This window comes from Liolophura sinensis, chromosome 6 (assembly GCF_032854445.1).
Source record: "Liolophura sinensis isolate JHLJ2023 chromosome 6, CUHK_Ljap_v2, whole genome shotgun sequence".
NCBI lineage: Eukaryota > Metazoa > Mollusca > Polyplacophora > Chitonida > Chitonidae > Liolophura > Liolophura sinensis.
Genome location: NC_088300.1, coordinates 1,900,366 through 1,916,467, shown reverse-complemented (window position 1 = coordinate 1,916,467; position 16,102 = coordinate 1,900,366). Strand labels below are relative to the sequence as shown.

The 16,102-nt window shown below is 39.9% G+C and overlaps 1 protein-coding gene across 1 annotated transcript in view; it reads left to right on the top strand.

The window, feature by feature from the left end:
* The window catches only part of LOC135468011 (centrosomal protein of 128 kDa-like), a 30,427-nt gene extending 20,372 nt beyond the window's left edge, over positions 1 to 10,055 (top strand). The window contains exons 21-32 of the mRNA XM_064746008.1: positions 96 to 193; positions 605 to 671; positions 1,301 to 1,329; positions 1,613 to 1,682; positions 2,022 to 2,099; positions 2,438 to 2,497; positions 4,650 to 4,821; positions 5,302 to 5,351; positions 5,707 to 5,814; positions 6,903 to 6,946; positions 7,145 to 7,208; positions 8,203 to 10,055. Of these exons, the coding sequence (XP_064602078.1) occupies positions 96 to 193; positions 605 to 671; positions 1,301 to 1,329; positions 1,613 to 1,682; positions 2,022 to 2,099; positions 2,438 to 2,497; positions 4,650 to 4,821; positions 5,302 to 5,351; positions 5,707 to 5,814; positions 6,903 to 6,946; positions 7,145 to 7,208; positions 8,203 to 8,466 (1,104 nt within the window). The 3' untranslated portion in view covers positions 8,467 to 10,055. The remainder of the gene's footprint in view (positions 1 to 95; positions 194 to 604; positions 672 to 1,300; positions 1,330 to 1,612; positions 1,683 to 2,021; positions 2,100 to 2,437; positions 2,498 to 4,649; positions 4,822 to 5,301; positions 5,352 to 5,706; positions 5,815 to 6,902; positions 6,947 to 7,144; positions 7,209 to 8,202) is intronic.
* Positions 10,056 to 16,102: the final 6,047 nt, after the last annotated feature.

Here is a 16,102-nt window from a genome sequence, read left to right as displayed (position 1 = left end):
AGCCTGTGGCAGAAAGTGTTGTGAGTTATGACATGAAAATCTGGTTATTTTATTCAGTGGTAAATGGTACATCTGTGAATCTCTCTGATTTCTAGATGGAACTTCATGAACTGAGATCTTCCCTGAAAATGGCCAGAAGACAGGATGAGAATATGAAGGTGGAGTTAGTCAGACTTCATGATGAGATACAGCGGTAAGGTTGACCTCATCTCACTGGTAATTGTTTCTAGTCCATAAGCTTGAAGTTTGCCCGCTGCTGTACAAGAGAGGTTGGGTTTACCTCATGGTTCACTATATCTATATACACTGTACCAACACATAGGTGTTTTCTACTGTCTGATTGCAATGAAGTGTTGATGGTATAGGGAGAGCTGGCTGTGCAGGTGTGAGGTTATGATTTGGCATTTAGTTTACCGAATGCTTAGTTATTGTCTTTTTGATAGGGGACATAATCTTGTATTTGCTGTAATTCACTAGTCAGATAATTCACTCTGTCAGAAAGGTTTCACGCAATCATTTACCTGTCTCTATTTTGATTGGCTTACTGTCCAACGGATTATTGTGATTATATATTGCATTTTTGTTTTGCTTACCTTATAAACAGATACGAAGAGGAGAACAGTGAATTAAGGAGAAAAGTGGAGAGAGCTAAACAAGAGTTCCAAACACAGGTGAGGGAAGATTACCAACTTTAACATCTAGATGTAAAACACCTGTGGGTAACCACATTCAGCCCAAGGTGGTTAATTGTGGTAGTTTTATGTAGATTGTTGAATCAGCTGGTTATAAAAGCATTTGGCAGTCCCCAAAAACCTCTTATGCTGGCATAACTGGATCTCTTATGTCAGGAAATGTGAGGTTGGTTTCCAGCTTGTGGTTGGTCTGACTTTTCGTGTATTTTTCCACACCTAAGTTTGACTCAAGTTCAGTAAGCGCAAGGAAGAGACCAATGCCAATCAGATATGAACAGATGTGTAACTTAAAGCAAATTGTGAAATTTGTTCTAGTGCTGCAGAGTATTCAGTACATGCACTTCAGAAAGTTGTTTTCACATTGTCAATATCACAGTTTTAATTGACATATTTTATTTATTTCATGGGTGTCTTATGCCACACTCAAGAATATTTCACTTCGCAATGGCAGCTAGCATTATGTTTTTTAAGAAACCGAGCAAAGTCTGGCCGCACAGTTTTAAGATCTGAAAGATTTATTCCAGTATGACTCTGTAAAATTTTGCTTAATCAGAATCATCATTCTTCACTTGATCTAACAAGCCATACTTGACTGTTTTCTCCTCTAGACTCAGCTGGCTGAGGATGACTTGGGCAGGTAGGTTTTCTATGTAATAATGGTTCATTGCACTTTGCTTTTTTGTTCCCACATTAAAATATCATGGAAGGTGACCATCATTTTGCTGTTTTCAGTTTATGCAGGTAATTTTTGTATTATTTGCTTAGCATTTAAAGTAAACCTGTAGTGTTGTAAGGAAAGTTATTAGTGCAGCCTACTTATTGACAGTGTTTAGTGATTTCAGATGAATATAAACCTATACATTAGTGATGTTTATACTGATATCTGCACCTTAAATTTCCTGTTATTTGTTGTATAACAGGGTAAAGGTTTTAGAAGATGAGCTACACTGTGCAAAGGAAGCTGTCCGTAGACTGGAGAGAGAGAACTTGGTGAGTTCTGATCATCTGATAGTATGCTGTACTTAAAGTCCTTTCACGTGGAGGATAAAAACCAGTCTGAATATCTCATCCAGTTGTAACAAAACGAGTTCTGCCTTATGTCCCACATTTTTTGTCTGTCAATGTTCTCCATATCATTGTGGAAATTCATTCTTATGCATCTTTCTGTAAACTCTCAGCAAAATGCAGAATATATAAACTTGTTTTTTTTTTTGTTTTTCTTTCCAAGTATGGATGGCATACACATTGTAATTTTGTATGGAGGGTAGTATTAGTGGCACTAATGTCTGTATCACTTGTTGTCATTGGTTTCGTCGTTGTCATTACCAGAACCTGTTGAAGGAGCTTGCGTTTGACGTGGATGCAGCGTTAGATGTGGCCTCTACGGAGTCCCCGGAAAAGTACCAGGTGGGTGATGATGCTGACCTGTAGTGACTGATTTTGTGAAATATGGGAACTACCCATCACCCAAGGAACATTTTGCGCTTGTTTTTGTAAGCCTTGCCATGTGACAGATGTTAACATGTGACAGATATACACATAAAAGTAAATAAAACTAAGCTAACATAAAATGTGATCTAGTAAATAATTGTAAAATAGGGCCTGTATTAGATTGAATGTCCTATTGACAGTTCCTTCAGTAATGCAATACTTGCAGTAGTCCATGTGGGAAAGTATTGTACAGATGATGTTACCTGTTCTAGGCTGTGGTATAATAAGACAGGATGTATGTTGTGTTGTTGTAGGCCATGAACAACGTGAAGGGCTGTCTGTCAGGTCCTCCCCAAGTATTAGCAGAGATGAAGGTGAGATTAGGATTACCTTACTGACTCACTAAGAATACCATGCTGAATCACTGAGATTACCATGCTGAATCACTGAGATTACCATGCTGAATCACTGAGATTACCATGCGGAGTCACTGAGATTACCATGCTGAATCACTGAGATTACCATGCGGAGTCACTGAGATTACCATGCTGAATCACTGAGATTACCATGCGGAGTCACTGAGATTACCATGCTGAATCACTGAGATTACCATGCGGAGTCACTGAGATTACCATGCTGAATCACTGAGATTACCATGCGGAGTCACTGAGATTACCATGCTGAATCACTGAGATTACCATGCGGAGTCAATGAGATTACCATGCTGAATCACTAGGATTACCATGCAGTCACTTAGATTACCATGCTGAGTCACTAAGAGTACCATGCTCAGTCACTGAGATTACCATACTGAATCACTAAGAATACCATACAGAGTCACTGAGATTACCATGCTCATTCACTGAGATTACCATACTGAGTCATTGAGATTACCATACTAAATCACTGAGATTACCATGCTGAGTCACGGAGATTACCATGCTGAGTCACTAAGAGTACCATGCTCAGTCACTGAGATTACCATGCTGAGTTACTGAGATTACCATGCTGAATCACTAAGAGTACCATGCTCAGTCACTGAGATTACCATACTGAGTTACTCAGATTACCATACTGAGTTACTGAGATTACCATGCTGAATCACTGATATTACCATGCTGAGTTACTGAGATTACCATGCTGAGTCACTAAGAGTACCATGCTCAGTCACTGAGATTACCATACTGAATCACTGAGATTACCATGCTGAGTCACTGAGATTACCATGCTGAGTCACTAAGAGTACCATGCTGAGTCACTGAGGTTACCATGCTGAGTTACTGAGATTACCATGCTGAATCACTAAGAGTACCATGCTCAGTCACTGAGATTACCATACTGAGTTACTCAGATTACCATACTGAGTTACTGAGATTACCATGCTGAATCACTGATATTACCATGCTGAGTTACTGAGATTACCATGCTGAGTCACTAAGAGTACCATGCTCAGTCACTGAGATTACCATACTGAATCACTGAGATTACCATGCTGAGTTACTAAGATTACCATGCTGAGTCACTAAGAGTACTATGCTGAGTCACTGAGGTTATCATACTGAATCACTTAGATTACCATGCTGAGTTACTGAGATTACCATGCTGAGTCACTAAGAGTACCATGCTGAGTCACTGAGATTACTATGCTCAGTTACTGAGATTACCATGCTGAATCACTAAGATTACCATGCTCAGTCACTGAGATTACCATGCTGGATTTATGCTGAGGTTACTGTGCTGAGTCACTGAGATTACTGTACTGAGTGATTGGTATTGCCATACTGGGTCTCGAGCATTACCATGCTTGCTGCTTTAAAATTACACAGAAAAGAGCCTGTGGTCATGTTATCTGATTGGTACAAAGCTAAAAGAATGAATCAGCAAGCATGGTTGATCGGCGTAATTTGATCATTGTCTCAAAGCAAAGAGAAGTATAAGTTTGTGATCTAGTTGTGATCTTTAAGCTTGAAAGATGCAAGAACATAACTTTGAATTTGAGACATGTTTTAGTGAAAATCTTCTATTCCATTTATGTACTTATGAAATGCTTATTCCTACCAAATGGCAGTTTTGATTCAAGACAGAGCAACTGTGAATTTCTGTCTTGCCCAGTCCTTGATTCAAAACGTTATGCAAATGTTCACTGCTAAATGACTTGCCTAGCCAAATAATACAACGTCTTGGAGGTACACACAGGATTCTCACAGGTCCTTTTAATGTACTTGAATTTGTTTTGATGGTGTTCATGACCTTGAAAGTCCCTCAAATATTATTTGGGAATAAACCCATGAAAATACTTGATATTCCCAGTGATAAATATCATGTAGATGTCTTGCATTATGTTTAAGATACCAGTAAGCTAGCATGATAGTAGGTGGGGGGTTGAGGGAAGGGTGAAATAGAGCCCCACTAAAGCACATCACCTTATGTCACCTTCATCTGTAAATGGTGTGTATTCATGATTGTATGTTATTATCCCACATATAGTGTGTATATCATCAACACGTGTATGGTGTTTTCCCTCAGGGTAAGATCCAGTGGATAAAGGAGGAGTTCCGTGAGAGGATGAATCGGGAGAAGAAACTGCGACAAGACTTCCGTGAGGCGCTATCTAGCACAGACTCTGACCGTCAGTACTTCCTGAATGAACTGTCCAAGAGAGAGGATGCTCTAGAGGAGCTGAACAATGTCAAGAAAGGTAGGACATTACACATGGATACACACACAATTTTCATTCATTTAATTTTTAAGGGTGGGTGGGTGTTATATTATATACCAGTTGCCTTGACACTTATGATGCTGGATAGGCTAAATGTTGTATTGTCCGAAAGAGAAAAAAAAGAGAAAGAAAGACATCACAATAAAGGTAGTTCATACCACAGATAAGTTTAGATGTTTGTAGACATTTTAAAGAAAAAATTGGCCCATCAATGATGGATCTGCTATCAGTCTCCTAGTGTGTTTGTGTGAGACTTTGATTAACACAATAACTTCTTCTTGTCTGATGACTTTGCAGGTTTTTGTGGTTATCTGTACCTGTGTCTGTAACGCCTTGTATGTGAAGATTACATCATCCTCTATGACAATTTTGTTGTGACGAAGAAATGAAGTTTTTTTCATGATTGATGGGAATAGGAATTCTTCAGTTGACCTTTGATGCTTGCTCTTTGTTTTCCAGAGCTAGTCATCCGCGATAGTGAAAATGTGAATTGTGTTGAGAATCTTCAGGTTAGTATCATATGTTAATGGGTAAAGCAGGTATCAGTACGTCCTGTACTCAATGTACTCATCAGTTCTCATGTTTGCCAGTAGTCTGATTCAATTAGTTAAAAGCAGAAGATGGATAAAATGTTAAATGTTCATGATAAAAATGGAGTATTTTAACTGGAGATTCCTAATATACTCGTTTTACTAATACTAAGGAGTATTGAAATTAACCTTAGCTCATACAGAACAAGTCAGGCCAAAGGTTGAATTGTACTTATATTGTCTAAAACTGTGCAACAAAAATACATGTATACTATGTATTTGTACATCTATAAATTTTTGTTGATTTGTAATTGGTGTAGTCCTTTTCTGACAGGATCAAATCTTGGATCTGACTGACCAGCTAGAGCTACAGAAGCTGAGAGAACAGGAGCAGTCTAGGATCTTCAGTGAGGAGCGTCAGCATGTGATAGAGGATATAGAGGTATAAATATAACAGTGGCAGAATGTGATAGATATAGAGGTATAAATATTTACAGTGGCAGAATGTGATAGAGGATACTGAGGTATAAATATAACAGTGGCAGAATGTGATAGAGGATACTGAGGTGTAAATATAACAGTGGCAGAATGTGATAGAGGATATAGAGGTATAAATATAACAGTGACAGAATGTGATAGAGGATATGGAGGTATAAATATAACAGTGACAGAATGTGATAGAGGATATGGAGGTATAAATATAACAATAAGTCTACAGGCACACTCGTATGGCTAAACTTTGCATGTAGCGGACATCACAGCATGTGATGGAGGATAAAGAGGTATAAATATAACAACATCACAGCATGTGATAGTGTTACTAATCACCGACGTTCCTCCTCCATGATGCTAACCTGTTTAGAAAGTTGCTGTCTGACAGTTATTGTTTATGTGTAAATTTGGTGACTCAATCACACTCTGTGTATCAGAATAAAGCTCAGATGAAAGAAGGCAAAAAGCTACTAGTGAGTGTGTTCTTTTTTGATTTTCCTTTAAAGAGAAAAGGACAATTGAAAATAAATTTTGTTTGGTGTCTGTTTGGGATCACCTATTGATATATATTGTCTTTGCTTGATTATGTTGTAAATGAGGATGTAACTGTAAGTTTAGTGAATATATTTGGACTATAACTTGGTGTTTTCATCATGGCTGGGGATCATATTTATATTTTTAATGTATTCATACATGTAACAATTTAGATGAAATGATGTGGATATAAACAATAAATTGACATTAAGACGACTTTATCAGACATGTATGAGATCCTTACTTAGATGATTATTATGTAAAGACAACATACACCCAGAGGTGATCCCAAATACCCACCATACAAAAATTACTTTCAGTTGTCTTTTTCTCTGTAAAGAAAAATGGAAAAAAATATTAAAAGCATTCTTTGCAAATAAGTTTTCACACTGTTTCATCTGATTTTGGCATTATGTTTTCTCCCCCCTTACCAGAAAATTGGTACAAAATAATGTCCATAAAACATGTTTGATATATTTTGAGGTTTCCTCTGTCTTATTTCAGGAGACCCAAAAAGAGCGAGAGAGAATACAAGAGAGATACCTAAGGTACTGTCCACACATTGATTGTTTCTAGCAGAATTCACACAAAGGCAGCCATGAAAATAGTCTTGAATGTGACATTAAACAAATATCAAATTAAAAAGTGAACCATTGTTCAGAATTTTACTAATTAAGATGGATGACAAGAAGTCTTCATTTTCCACATCTCAAGGACTGATAGTGATTGGATAACTCATGTTTCAGGCTTCAAGAGACGATGAGACTGCTGCAGGATGACCTCAGGGAGACAAAACTGACCTCACATAAGGTAAACACCTGGGTCTTATAAAAACTGACCTCACATAAGGTAAACACCTGGGTCATCAAAACTGACCTCACATAAGGTAAACACCTGGGTCATCAAAACTAACCTCAGATAAGGTAAACACTTGGGTCTTATCAAAACTGACCTCACATAAGGTAAATACTTGGGTCATCAAAACTAACCTCAGCTAAGGTAAACACCTGGGTCTTATCAAAACTGACCTCACATAAGGTAAACACCTGGGTCATCAAAACTAATCTCAAAACTGACCTTACGTGAGGTAAACTCCTGGGTCTTATCAAAACTGACCCCAGATAGAGTAACACCTGACCTCAAATAAGGTAAATACCTGGATCTTATCAAAAGTGACCTCAGATAAGGTAAACACCTGGGTCTTATCAAATCTGACATCACTTAAGGTAAAAACTTGGGTCATCAAAAATGACCTTACGTAAGGTAAATACGTGGGTCATCAAAACTGACCTCAGATAAGGTAAAAACCTGGTTCTTATCAAATCTGACCTCACATAAGGTAAACACTTGGGTCTTATCAAAAGGGATCTCACATAGGTAAACACCTGATTCTTATCAAAAGTGATCTCACATAAGGTAAACACCTGGATCTTATCAAAACTGATCTTACATAAGGTAAACACCTGGGTCTTAAATTTTCTTGTTTAATGAGGCAGATAGGATGTAATCTAAGGCAGTTTGGCAGTAAAGATGTGAAAAGTCATTAACATGGAGTCATGTGTGACTGTACAACAGCAAATGGTGACACCATGTGTTCTGCTGTAATGTAAGATCTGGTAAAAGGGGCAGAAACATTTTGTTGATATAAAATCCTCCAGGGCTTCTAAAAGAGGCCTAAACACCTCATACAATGGTTACAAGTTAAGAGAGCATGTCAAATTTAGTCAGTCCTTATCATTCAAAGGCTTTGGAAGTAGGGTAGATTTTTATTATAACCTTTGATACCTAAATGTTTGTTTTTCAGAGTTGTGAAGATCTCCATGCTTCCACACCAAATCCATCCAAGAAGAAACACAGAGTCAGGATTTGTGAAAGTCCTGTCAGGTCAAGGTCACAGTCAAGATCAGGGTCAAGGTCACGCTCTGGATCAAGGTCAAGGTCAAGGTCTTGCTCCCCCAGTAGAAATGTAGACCTGGGGAAAACCCCGCCACCTTTGACCTTGTCTGATGAGGAATTCAGAAACAGGTTCTTACCCAGGACTCCTGAAGTTGTGCACGAGATTATATGAGTCTCCATTGTTTGACTGCCTTACCCACAGTGAAGGGGAATGGATCTGTCTGTGTGGCAAGGTGCTGCCACTGTTGCCTTGTGCTGTAATACTGCTGGGATTGAACCCATTGTTACCTATATAATTGGCGCTGAGTGAAATAATGGTAGAGTTTTGGCTGATGTTATATGTACAGCCGGCAGGCCAGCCCCAGTTGTAGTGTTGTACAGGGTAGTAATGTTTGTCCCATTTTGTTGTCACACCTGATCTATTAACCTTTATGTCTTGTCATGTCCACCCAGTTTTCTACAACTAAGCTATTTAATTATGGTTTATGAAATAAATATTGATGAGACTGACTATTGATCAAACAAAGTGTTGATCAAAAATCTCATTCATGATCAAACCGTATGTTTATGATCAAAGATCATGTAGATAAAAAATGATGATGATGATGATAATCATGTTTAATCAAACGTGGTGTATGATCTGTTCAGATGAGTTTTGTTATCTGTGAAGATGATTTCCTGTCTGAGTGCACATCAGTACTGCTTGCATCTGTTCTATAATAGTGTGTACTTGAGAAGTGTGTGCAGGGTTACTGTGGAACTCCCACCATTCTGTTTCAACGTTAGCATGTGGTGCATTATGAAACCTGTTCTGTGCTACTGTGCACCTTAGATATCAAACATGTGTAAGTGATAAGTGTGTGTGTTTCATAGAATGTGTGTGAAATATGAGAGAGTGTGTGCATGTGATGAGTGTACAAAGTGTGTTGTGGGCTATAGTCCTGTGTGCTATAGTTATGTGTGTAGGTGATCGTCTCAGTCAGGTAAGCTTGGGTGTGCTACCCTATTTGTCTGTGATATATCCCAGTAAAGTTATAACAGCATATATATTATCTAGGGTTTTAATATCGGACTCTACATGTATTTATGGCGATGCTAATCATAGATTATTTTTGCAACTGGTGTGTGATGATAAACATTTATGAAGTGTAAATATTTTTGAGAAGAATCCGATAACCTGTTAGAGATTGAGTGCTATTGATGTGTTTTTGGAAACCTTTACATTTTCTTAATGGTGGTAACAGCGAAATAATGTTTAACCGGAGATACTTAATTTTGAGAATTGAGAAGTAGTGTTCTTCATTTGTATGGACTTACTTTGTCTACAGTTTTTCTGTGGTTCTTCACAATTTGTTGACATCTTTGTGGATAGGGGTAGCAGCACTGGAGTATATGATGGATGTCAGGTAGTTCAGTATTGGTTAACTTTCCGTGTAATCAGTAACAGCGGGAGACTCGAGGATGAGCTGCACACCCAGTCCAAATGACAGTAGAATGCATTGTTTTCTTCTGTGACGTTGCAGTGCGTTTGTACTTCATGTATGTTTTATGCGCACACCTACACCGTTAATTGTGAGGTAATAATGTAAAGAACAAATGAGTCCACAGGTTTGGACCATCTTGATACAAGCCGAATAGAGTTTTGCGAGTTCCCGGTTGTGTGAGCAATAGAATTGCAATCTGTGTAGCTTGTTGAAATCCTAATTATTGTCTAGAAATCAGGACAAAATGAAATCAATCTAGGAAATAAAACAGAATGAAATTGAGTACAGTTGATCTCTGAGTTGTGTACTTGATAAATCTGCAAAAGACCAATCTCTTCAGTTCTGACTTCTGGTTCTGTTCCTAGAAGTATTCAGTGTGAGAACGTTAAGATGAAATGTTCTTATTTTGTATTTCCTAACGAAAGAACGAGTAGGCCTGCAGCCTACTACAAAATGAATGTTGTTTGGGAGTAACATTGCATTAATTTTCACTTAACCTTGCATGCATAGCACCAGCTCAAATACGCATGCAGAAAAACTTCCCGTCGAAGCGCCGCACTTTAGGTTAATAGATCAGTGGAGCCGAAAGTAACACAAATTTTAAAATATGGAACATCATAAACGAGTGATGTATAATATATCAACATATACAGCAACACTGCCCGAAGACGTACGTAAGACGGGGAACGGCCAAAGTCAAACGATTAAACGCAGTATCGATGTTGCGCTGGAAGTCAACGGGAGAATAAACCATGCAGGGAAGTAATGCAAAACTTTTAAAACTTCTAACACGCGTGGTGTCAAGGAAACAACTTTTGGAAATGACATTCAAAACAAAGCCCCAGTTCAACATAACCCGCGGGAAAAGGATGGCAACTTTTATATTCATATATATTTGATTGGAGTTTTACGCTGTGCTCAAGAATATTTCACTTCTACAACAGCAGCGAGTGTTATGGCGGAGGAAACTGGACAGAGCCTGGGTGAAGCACACAACCATCCACAGATTGCTAGCAGACCTGTTCAGGATTGAGTGGCCGGACTACAAGCCTTGTGTTTTTATTTGTATCTTTAGGTAATTGAGCAAGGTTTAACATCACGCTCACGAACATGTCAACTGTTTGACTGCGGTCAAGCTTCATGGGTGGTGGAAACTGAATTGCCCAAGGAAACCTCATCCTGATTGTCTGCCACGATACCAACACGTTAGGTGAACGAGCCAGCAAGTGCCCCCAACCTGACTCACACCACGACCTAACCACCCGGCTTGTTACCACCTTCTTATGTTTGAACGGTATAAGGGGGACAGCTTTGTGGATTCAAACAAGACCACACTAAAGTAAACCTCAAATAAAGACACAAAATGAAAACTCAGAAAAGTGCCAGGTGTATGTGAACGGAATCTCCAGAAAGTTTGTCAGCGCTGATTGTAATGACTGAATAATGTTTTGTGTCTGTCACAACTTGCGGATGGTCGTTGGCTTTTCCTAGGCTTTGCCATATTGCTGGCCGCTGTCATGTATGTGAAATATTCTCGAGTTCGGCGTAAATACCAGTCAAATAAATAAGTAAATACTCATATTTCTTAACACAAGTTACCAACAACTTACATAGTAGTTTGGGGCCTCCGTGGCTCAGTTGGTTATCGCACTAGCGGAGCGCAATGAACCAGGAGTCTCTCACCAATGCGGTCACTGTGAGTTGAAGTCCAGCTCATGCTGGCTTCCTCTCCGGCCGTACGTGGGAAGGTCTTACAGCAACCTGCAGATGGTCATGGGTTTCCCCCAGGCTCTGCCCGGTTTCCTCCCACCATAATGCATATAAGTGAAATATTCTTGAGTACAGCGTAAAACACAAATCAAATAAATAAATAAATATTATAAATGGGTATAACCTTGTTATTATTGCTGGTATGCAGCCTTTGTATTCAGGCTGGAATGCAGCTTTGGTATGCAGCCTTTGTATTCAGGCTGGTATGCAGCTTTGGTATGCAGCCTTTGTATTCAGGCTGGTATGCAGCTTTGGTATGCAGCCTGGTGGTCGTGGGTTTTTCCCCGGGCTCTGCCCAATTTCCACCCACCATAATGCTAGCCGCCGTCGTATAAATGAAATATTCTTGAGTACGACGTAAAACAGCAATCAAATAAATAAATAAATATACAGTGGTTACTTTTGCCAACTTGGTGACAGTGCGGGATCGGCGGCTCTCGTCTTGCGGCTTGCCCAATCTTACGTTCGTAAATACCACTTCACATAATCCGTCAATATAACTTCTGAGTCTTGGTATAGCTTGCAGAACGGTTTAACTTTCCAATGTGTAACATGTACAGGTGGACCATTCAAAGACGAAGAAGACACGATACTACGCTCACACAAGCTGTGTCACGGAGTACATGTAAACTTTGTGAAGATGCACAGAAGACATACAATCTTTTGCTGATAGCAGATATAAAACAGCTTATGAAAAACACCTTGAGGTAGATATCTCAATTTGAGCTCCAAATAAATATTTCGGCAATGCATCTATATTCTTTTCATTTCCTTTCAAACAAAGGGGAGGGGGTGCTAGATCATGATTGTTCACCAAAATAATAACAGACACTCAGAGGATATTATTGTGAAGAAATTTATTATTGCATGACTTTAAAACCTTGAAATGTAGAAGCACATTCACAACTACACACATATTATAAAGATTCACCGCAACACCTCTTACACCAAGGATAAGGAGAACCTTTACGAGATTAAAACTACGGAAACTAGGGAGTTTATAGCTAACTCTCAATACCACAACGTGGTCTCTTATTCATGCTCACTAACCTAGCTACTATCTACTATCTACGAACATTTAAATATAAAATAAACTCCACATACAAACGAAAATGACCATTTAGTGTAAAATGATAATGATCAAATTAGTGCAGGTTACAAGGTATAGGATAACAAGAAGATATTATACAGCATGAAAACAAAGCTCGCCAAGAAGGTGTGTACATTGAGTTCGACCGATCTTTATACAGCGGTTAAACTCTTCAGTGCAGATCTCCATTAAAGCAGGGGGACACACTAGGCTGATTTCTTCGCACGTGTAGGGGTATTTTGTGAATTTCTAAAACCCGCCTAGTGTGCCCTCGCAGGCGAATGCGTATTTCGCAGGCGATCTTGTCCGCCCTGAAATTCGCTTGTATCAAACATGTCAGATACTAGCGAAGAAATACGCTGGCGATTTTACTCGGCCCGTGTAGTGCGTCCGCTCCAACGAATTTCGGTGATCGAGACGACCGAGCTGACCAATCAACCAACATGTAATTGTGATGAACTGTGAAAGTTTGTTTGTGTCACATGGTTTACAAGGTCACATGACATAACCTAATTATCACGATGAATGGAAATATCCGCCTGGTGTGTCTGCAACTATGCTGTGTATATGGGAATCTAGCGATGTTAAAGTTCCAGTATGAAGAAGATGTAACATTGTCCTGACTTGACTAGGATAATGTAATTCTACTTTAAACAAATGTCTCCAGTTCCAGTGTGACTGAAGGGAGTGCTAAAGATCCACTATGAAGGAAATGTTAAAATTTCAGTATGAAGGCAATGTAAAAAATTTAGTATGATGTGAATATCTGACATAGTCCATCTAGAATTAAACAATGAACTTTTTGGATATGCGAAAATGGTTGCCACTGGCACATGTGGTGTAAAGTTAGTATGTACACGTATAAAGTCCCCTTCTCATTGAGAGTGTTCGACTGTGACTTCAGTTTGATTGTCCCAGGTGACCACTGCCGTCATCAACGAAGTTATTATCCCGTCTACAGGCGTTCACATTTTGGACAACAGAAATGATTTGGTGTCCTTTATCATTTTCTCCAGTTTACTGATAGGTGAGCACGGTAGACAGACGAGACCACCCGTCTTCACACACGTCACCACCGTGCATTCACATATCTGATCCGAATCTAGGGCTATCTCCACGATATCGTAGAAGGTGTCGACCAGGGAGACGTTACCGAAGTCCGTGCAGTGCTCCTGCGGACAGATGTTTTCACTGAGGCAGCACGCCCTCACAGACAGTGGATCGCCCTCGTACTCCAGGGTGCAGTAACCGCGGCTGATGGGCCCGTGTATGTCACAGATGTGCAAACATGAGGGCAATAAACTGGCTGATCGTATCGTCTCCAGCGCACACAACATTAACAGCGCCGACGCGAACAGCCAAAGCTGAAAGTAGAATCACTCAATTAAACTACATAGTACATGAATATAATCCTATGAAACCACACAGCGTTTTGGCCTTTCCTACTTTCTTTGATTTAGTCACTTGCAATCGTTTTGTTAGTTTAAGCGTAATTTAGACAAAGCGTGCCAGATAATTATAGACCTGTTAGACAGAAAACATAATCCACCAGTGGATGCCAAGATCCACGCTTCAGAAACCTACCATCATGTTTTCTAAAAACTAATATGTATTACTAGTGGTAGGTTGCGTAAGTTATACACGAATAGAGCCATGTTACTGTAATTCAGTCACAGTGCACCGTTGCACCGACATAAAAGTTTGTTGCGAAAATTACATAATTGAAGGCAGTCTGTTCTGCCATCAACCAGAAAACATAATAATCTGCACGCCAGTTTAACAGACTAGTCTTAGTGTTGGAACAAGATCCAGGGAATGATCTGAGAAACTCCTACATAGTTGTATATATGTATTTCCGTTGAAGCTTGTGACAGTTGTAAAAAGTAACACCCTATTCAATTAAAATCTTTCTAAATCCCTTACTATACTTGTAAGTAGCCCCACTGCGCTGTGGATTATCCTAGATTATACCTCAATGTAAGTTACCCCAAACCACGCACCTTGCTGCATGGGCGGGTAAATGCCTTCAATCGGATGTAGGTCTACACGAAGGATATACACGATATACACGAATCATTGGCTAATGAGGACACAGGTTCAAATCCAGCTCAATCAGGGGCTGTATCGCAATTTTAACTCATGAGGTGGGGTGAGGGGCCTTCGCGGCCGAGGGGGTTAGCACACCAGTGCAATGCAATGAACCATGAGCCTCCTACAAATGCAGTCTCTTTGAGTTCAAGCCCAGCTCATGATGGTTTTTTCCTTGCCTTCCTCATCTTCCTTCTCGCCTCCCAACTTACGGATGATCGTGGGTTTCTCCCGGGCATTCCCGGTTTCCTCAAACCACAATGCTGACCGCCGTCAGAAATATTATCAAGTACGGCTTCATGAGATTAAGGAGGCGAAGTGTGATGGTTTCCTCCACCCATCATTTACCTCATGAGGTTTGTGAGGCAAGGCGCGAAGGTTTCCTTTACTCATTATTTACCTCGTGACATAAGGGAGGCGAGGTGTGCCACCCAACATTTACCTCACAAAATTTGGGAGGTGAGGTGTGATGTTTCCTCCACTCATCATATACCTCACGAAATTTGGGAGACGAAGTGTTAAGGGAATCCTCTACCCATCATTTACTTCGTGAGGTTTGGGAGGCGAGGTGTGAAGGTTTCCGCCACCCATCATTTACATCACGAGATGAGAAGGATCTCTCCACTCAACATTTACCTCATGAGGTTTGTGAGGCGAGGTGTGATGTTTCCTCCACTCATCATTTACCTCACGAGATTTGGGTGACGAAGTGTAAAGGTTTCCTCTACCCATCTTTTACCTCATGAGGTTTGGGAGACGAGGTGTTATGGTTTCCTTCACTCATGATTTACCTCACGAGGTTTGAGAGGCCAGATTTGAAGATTTCCTCCACTCATCATTACCTCATTAATTTGTGTGTGTGTGTGGGGGGGGGGGGGCGGGGAGGGTGAGATGGCTTCCTCTACTCATCATTACCTCATGAGGTTTGGGGAGCGAGGTGTGATGGTTTCCTTCACTCATTCGTGAGTAAGGTGCTTACTTGTGTCACACACACAAGATAAACCGTGAGAATAACTGAATCATATGCAAATTACAGGAGAATAAGTCATACATTTGCAGCTCAGCTATATAAACTGAATACGTCAACACCAGGGATGAACTGGATTAGAGGGGTCAGTGACAGGTAAATCTTCAATTTGCATGAGAATGTGCGAGGGCGGCTATCTGAAGCAGCAGATGTTCGTCTGGCTCATGTAAACAGCTATACGTCTCAGTCCCATAGATACATGAATAAACAGGAGTTTAGTTGAAGATTACTGTCAGTGATGCGCTTGGCTCCCGGTCCCAACTTAGAAGTCTTCAAGTTTAATGTGCTATGAAGCTCTAGCCTTCCTAAGTCTTCAAGTTTAATGTGCTTAAGAGGGTTAGAGCTTCAT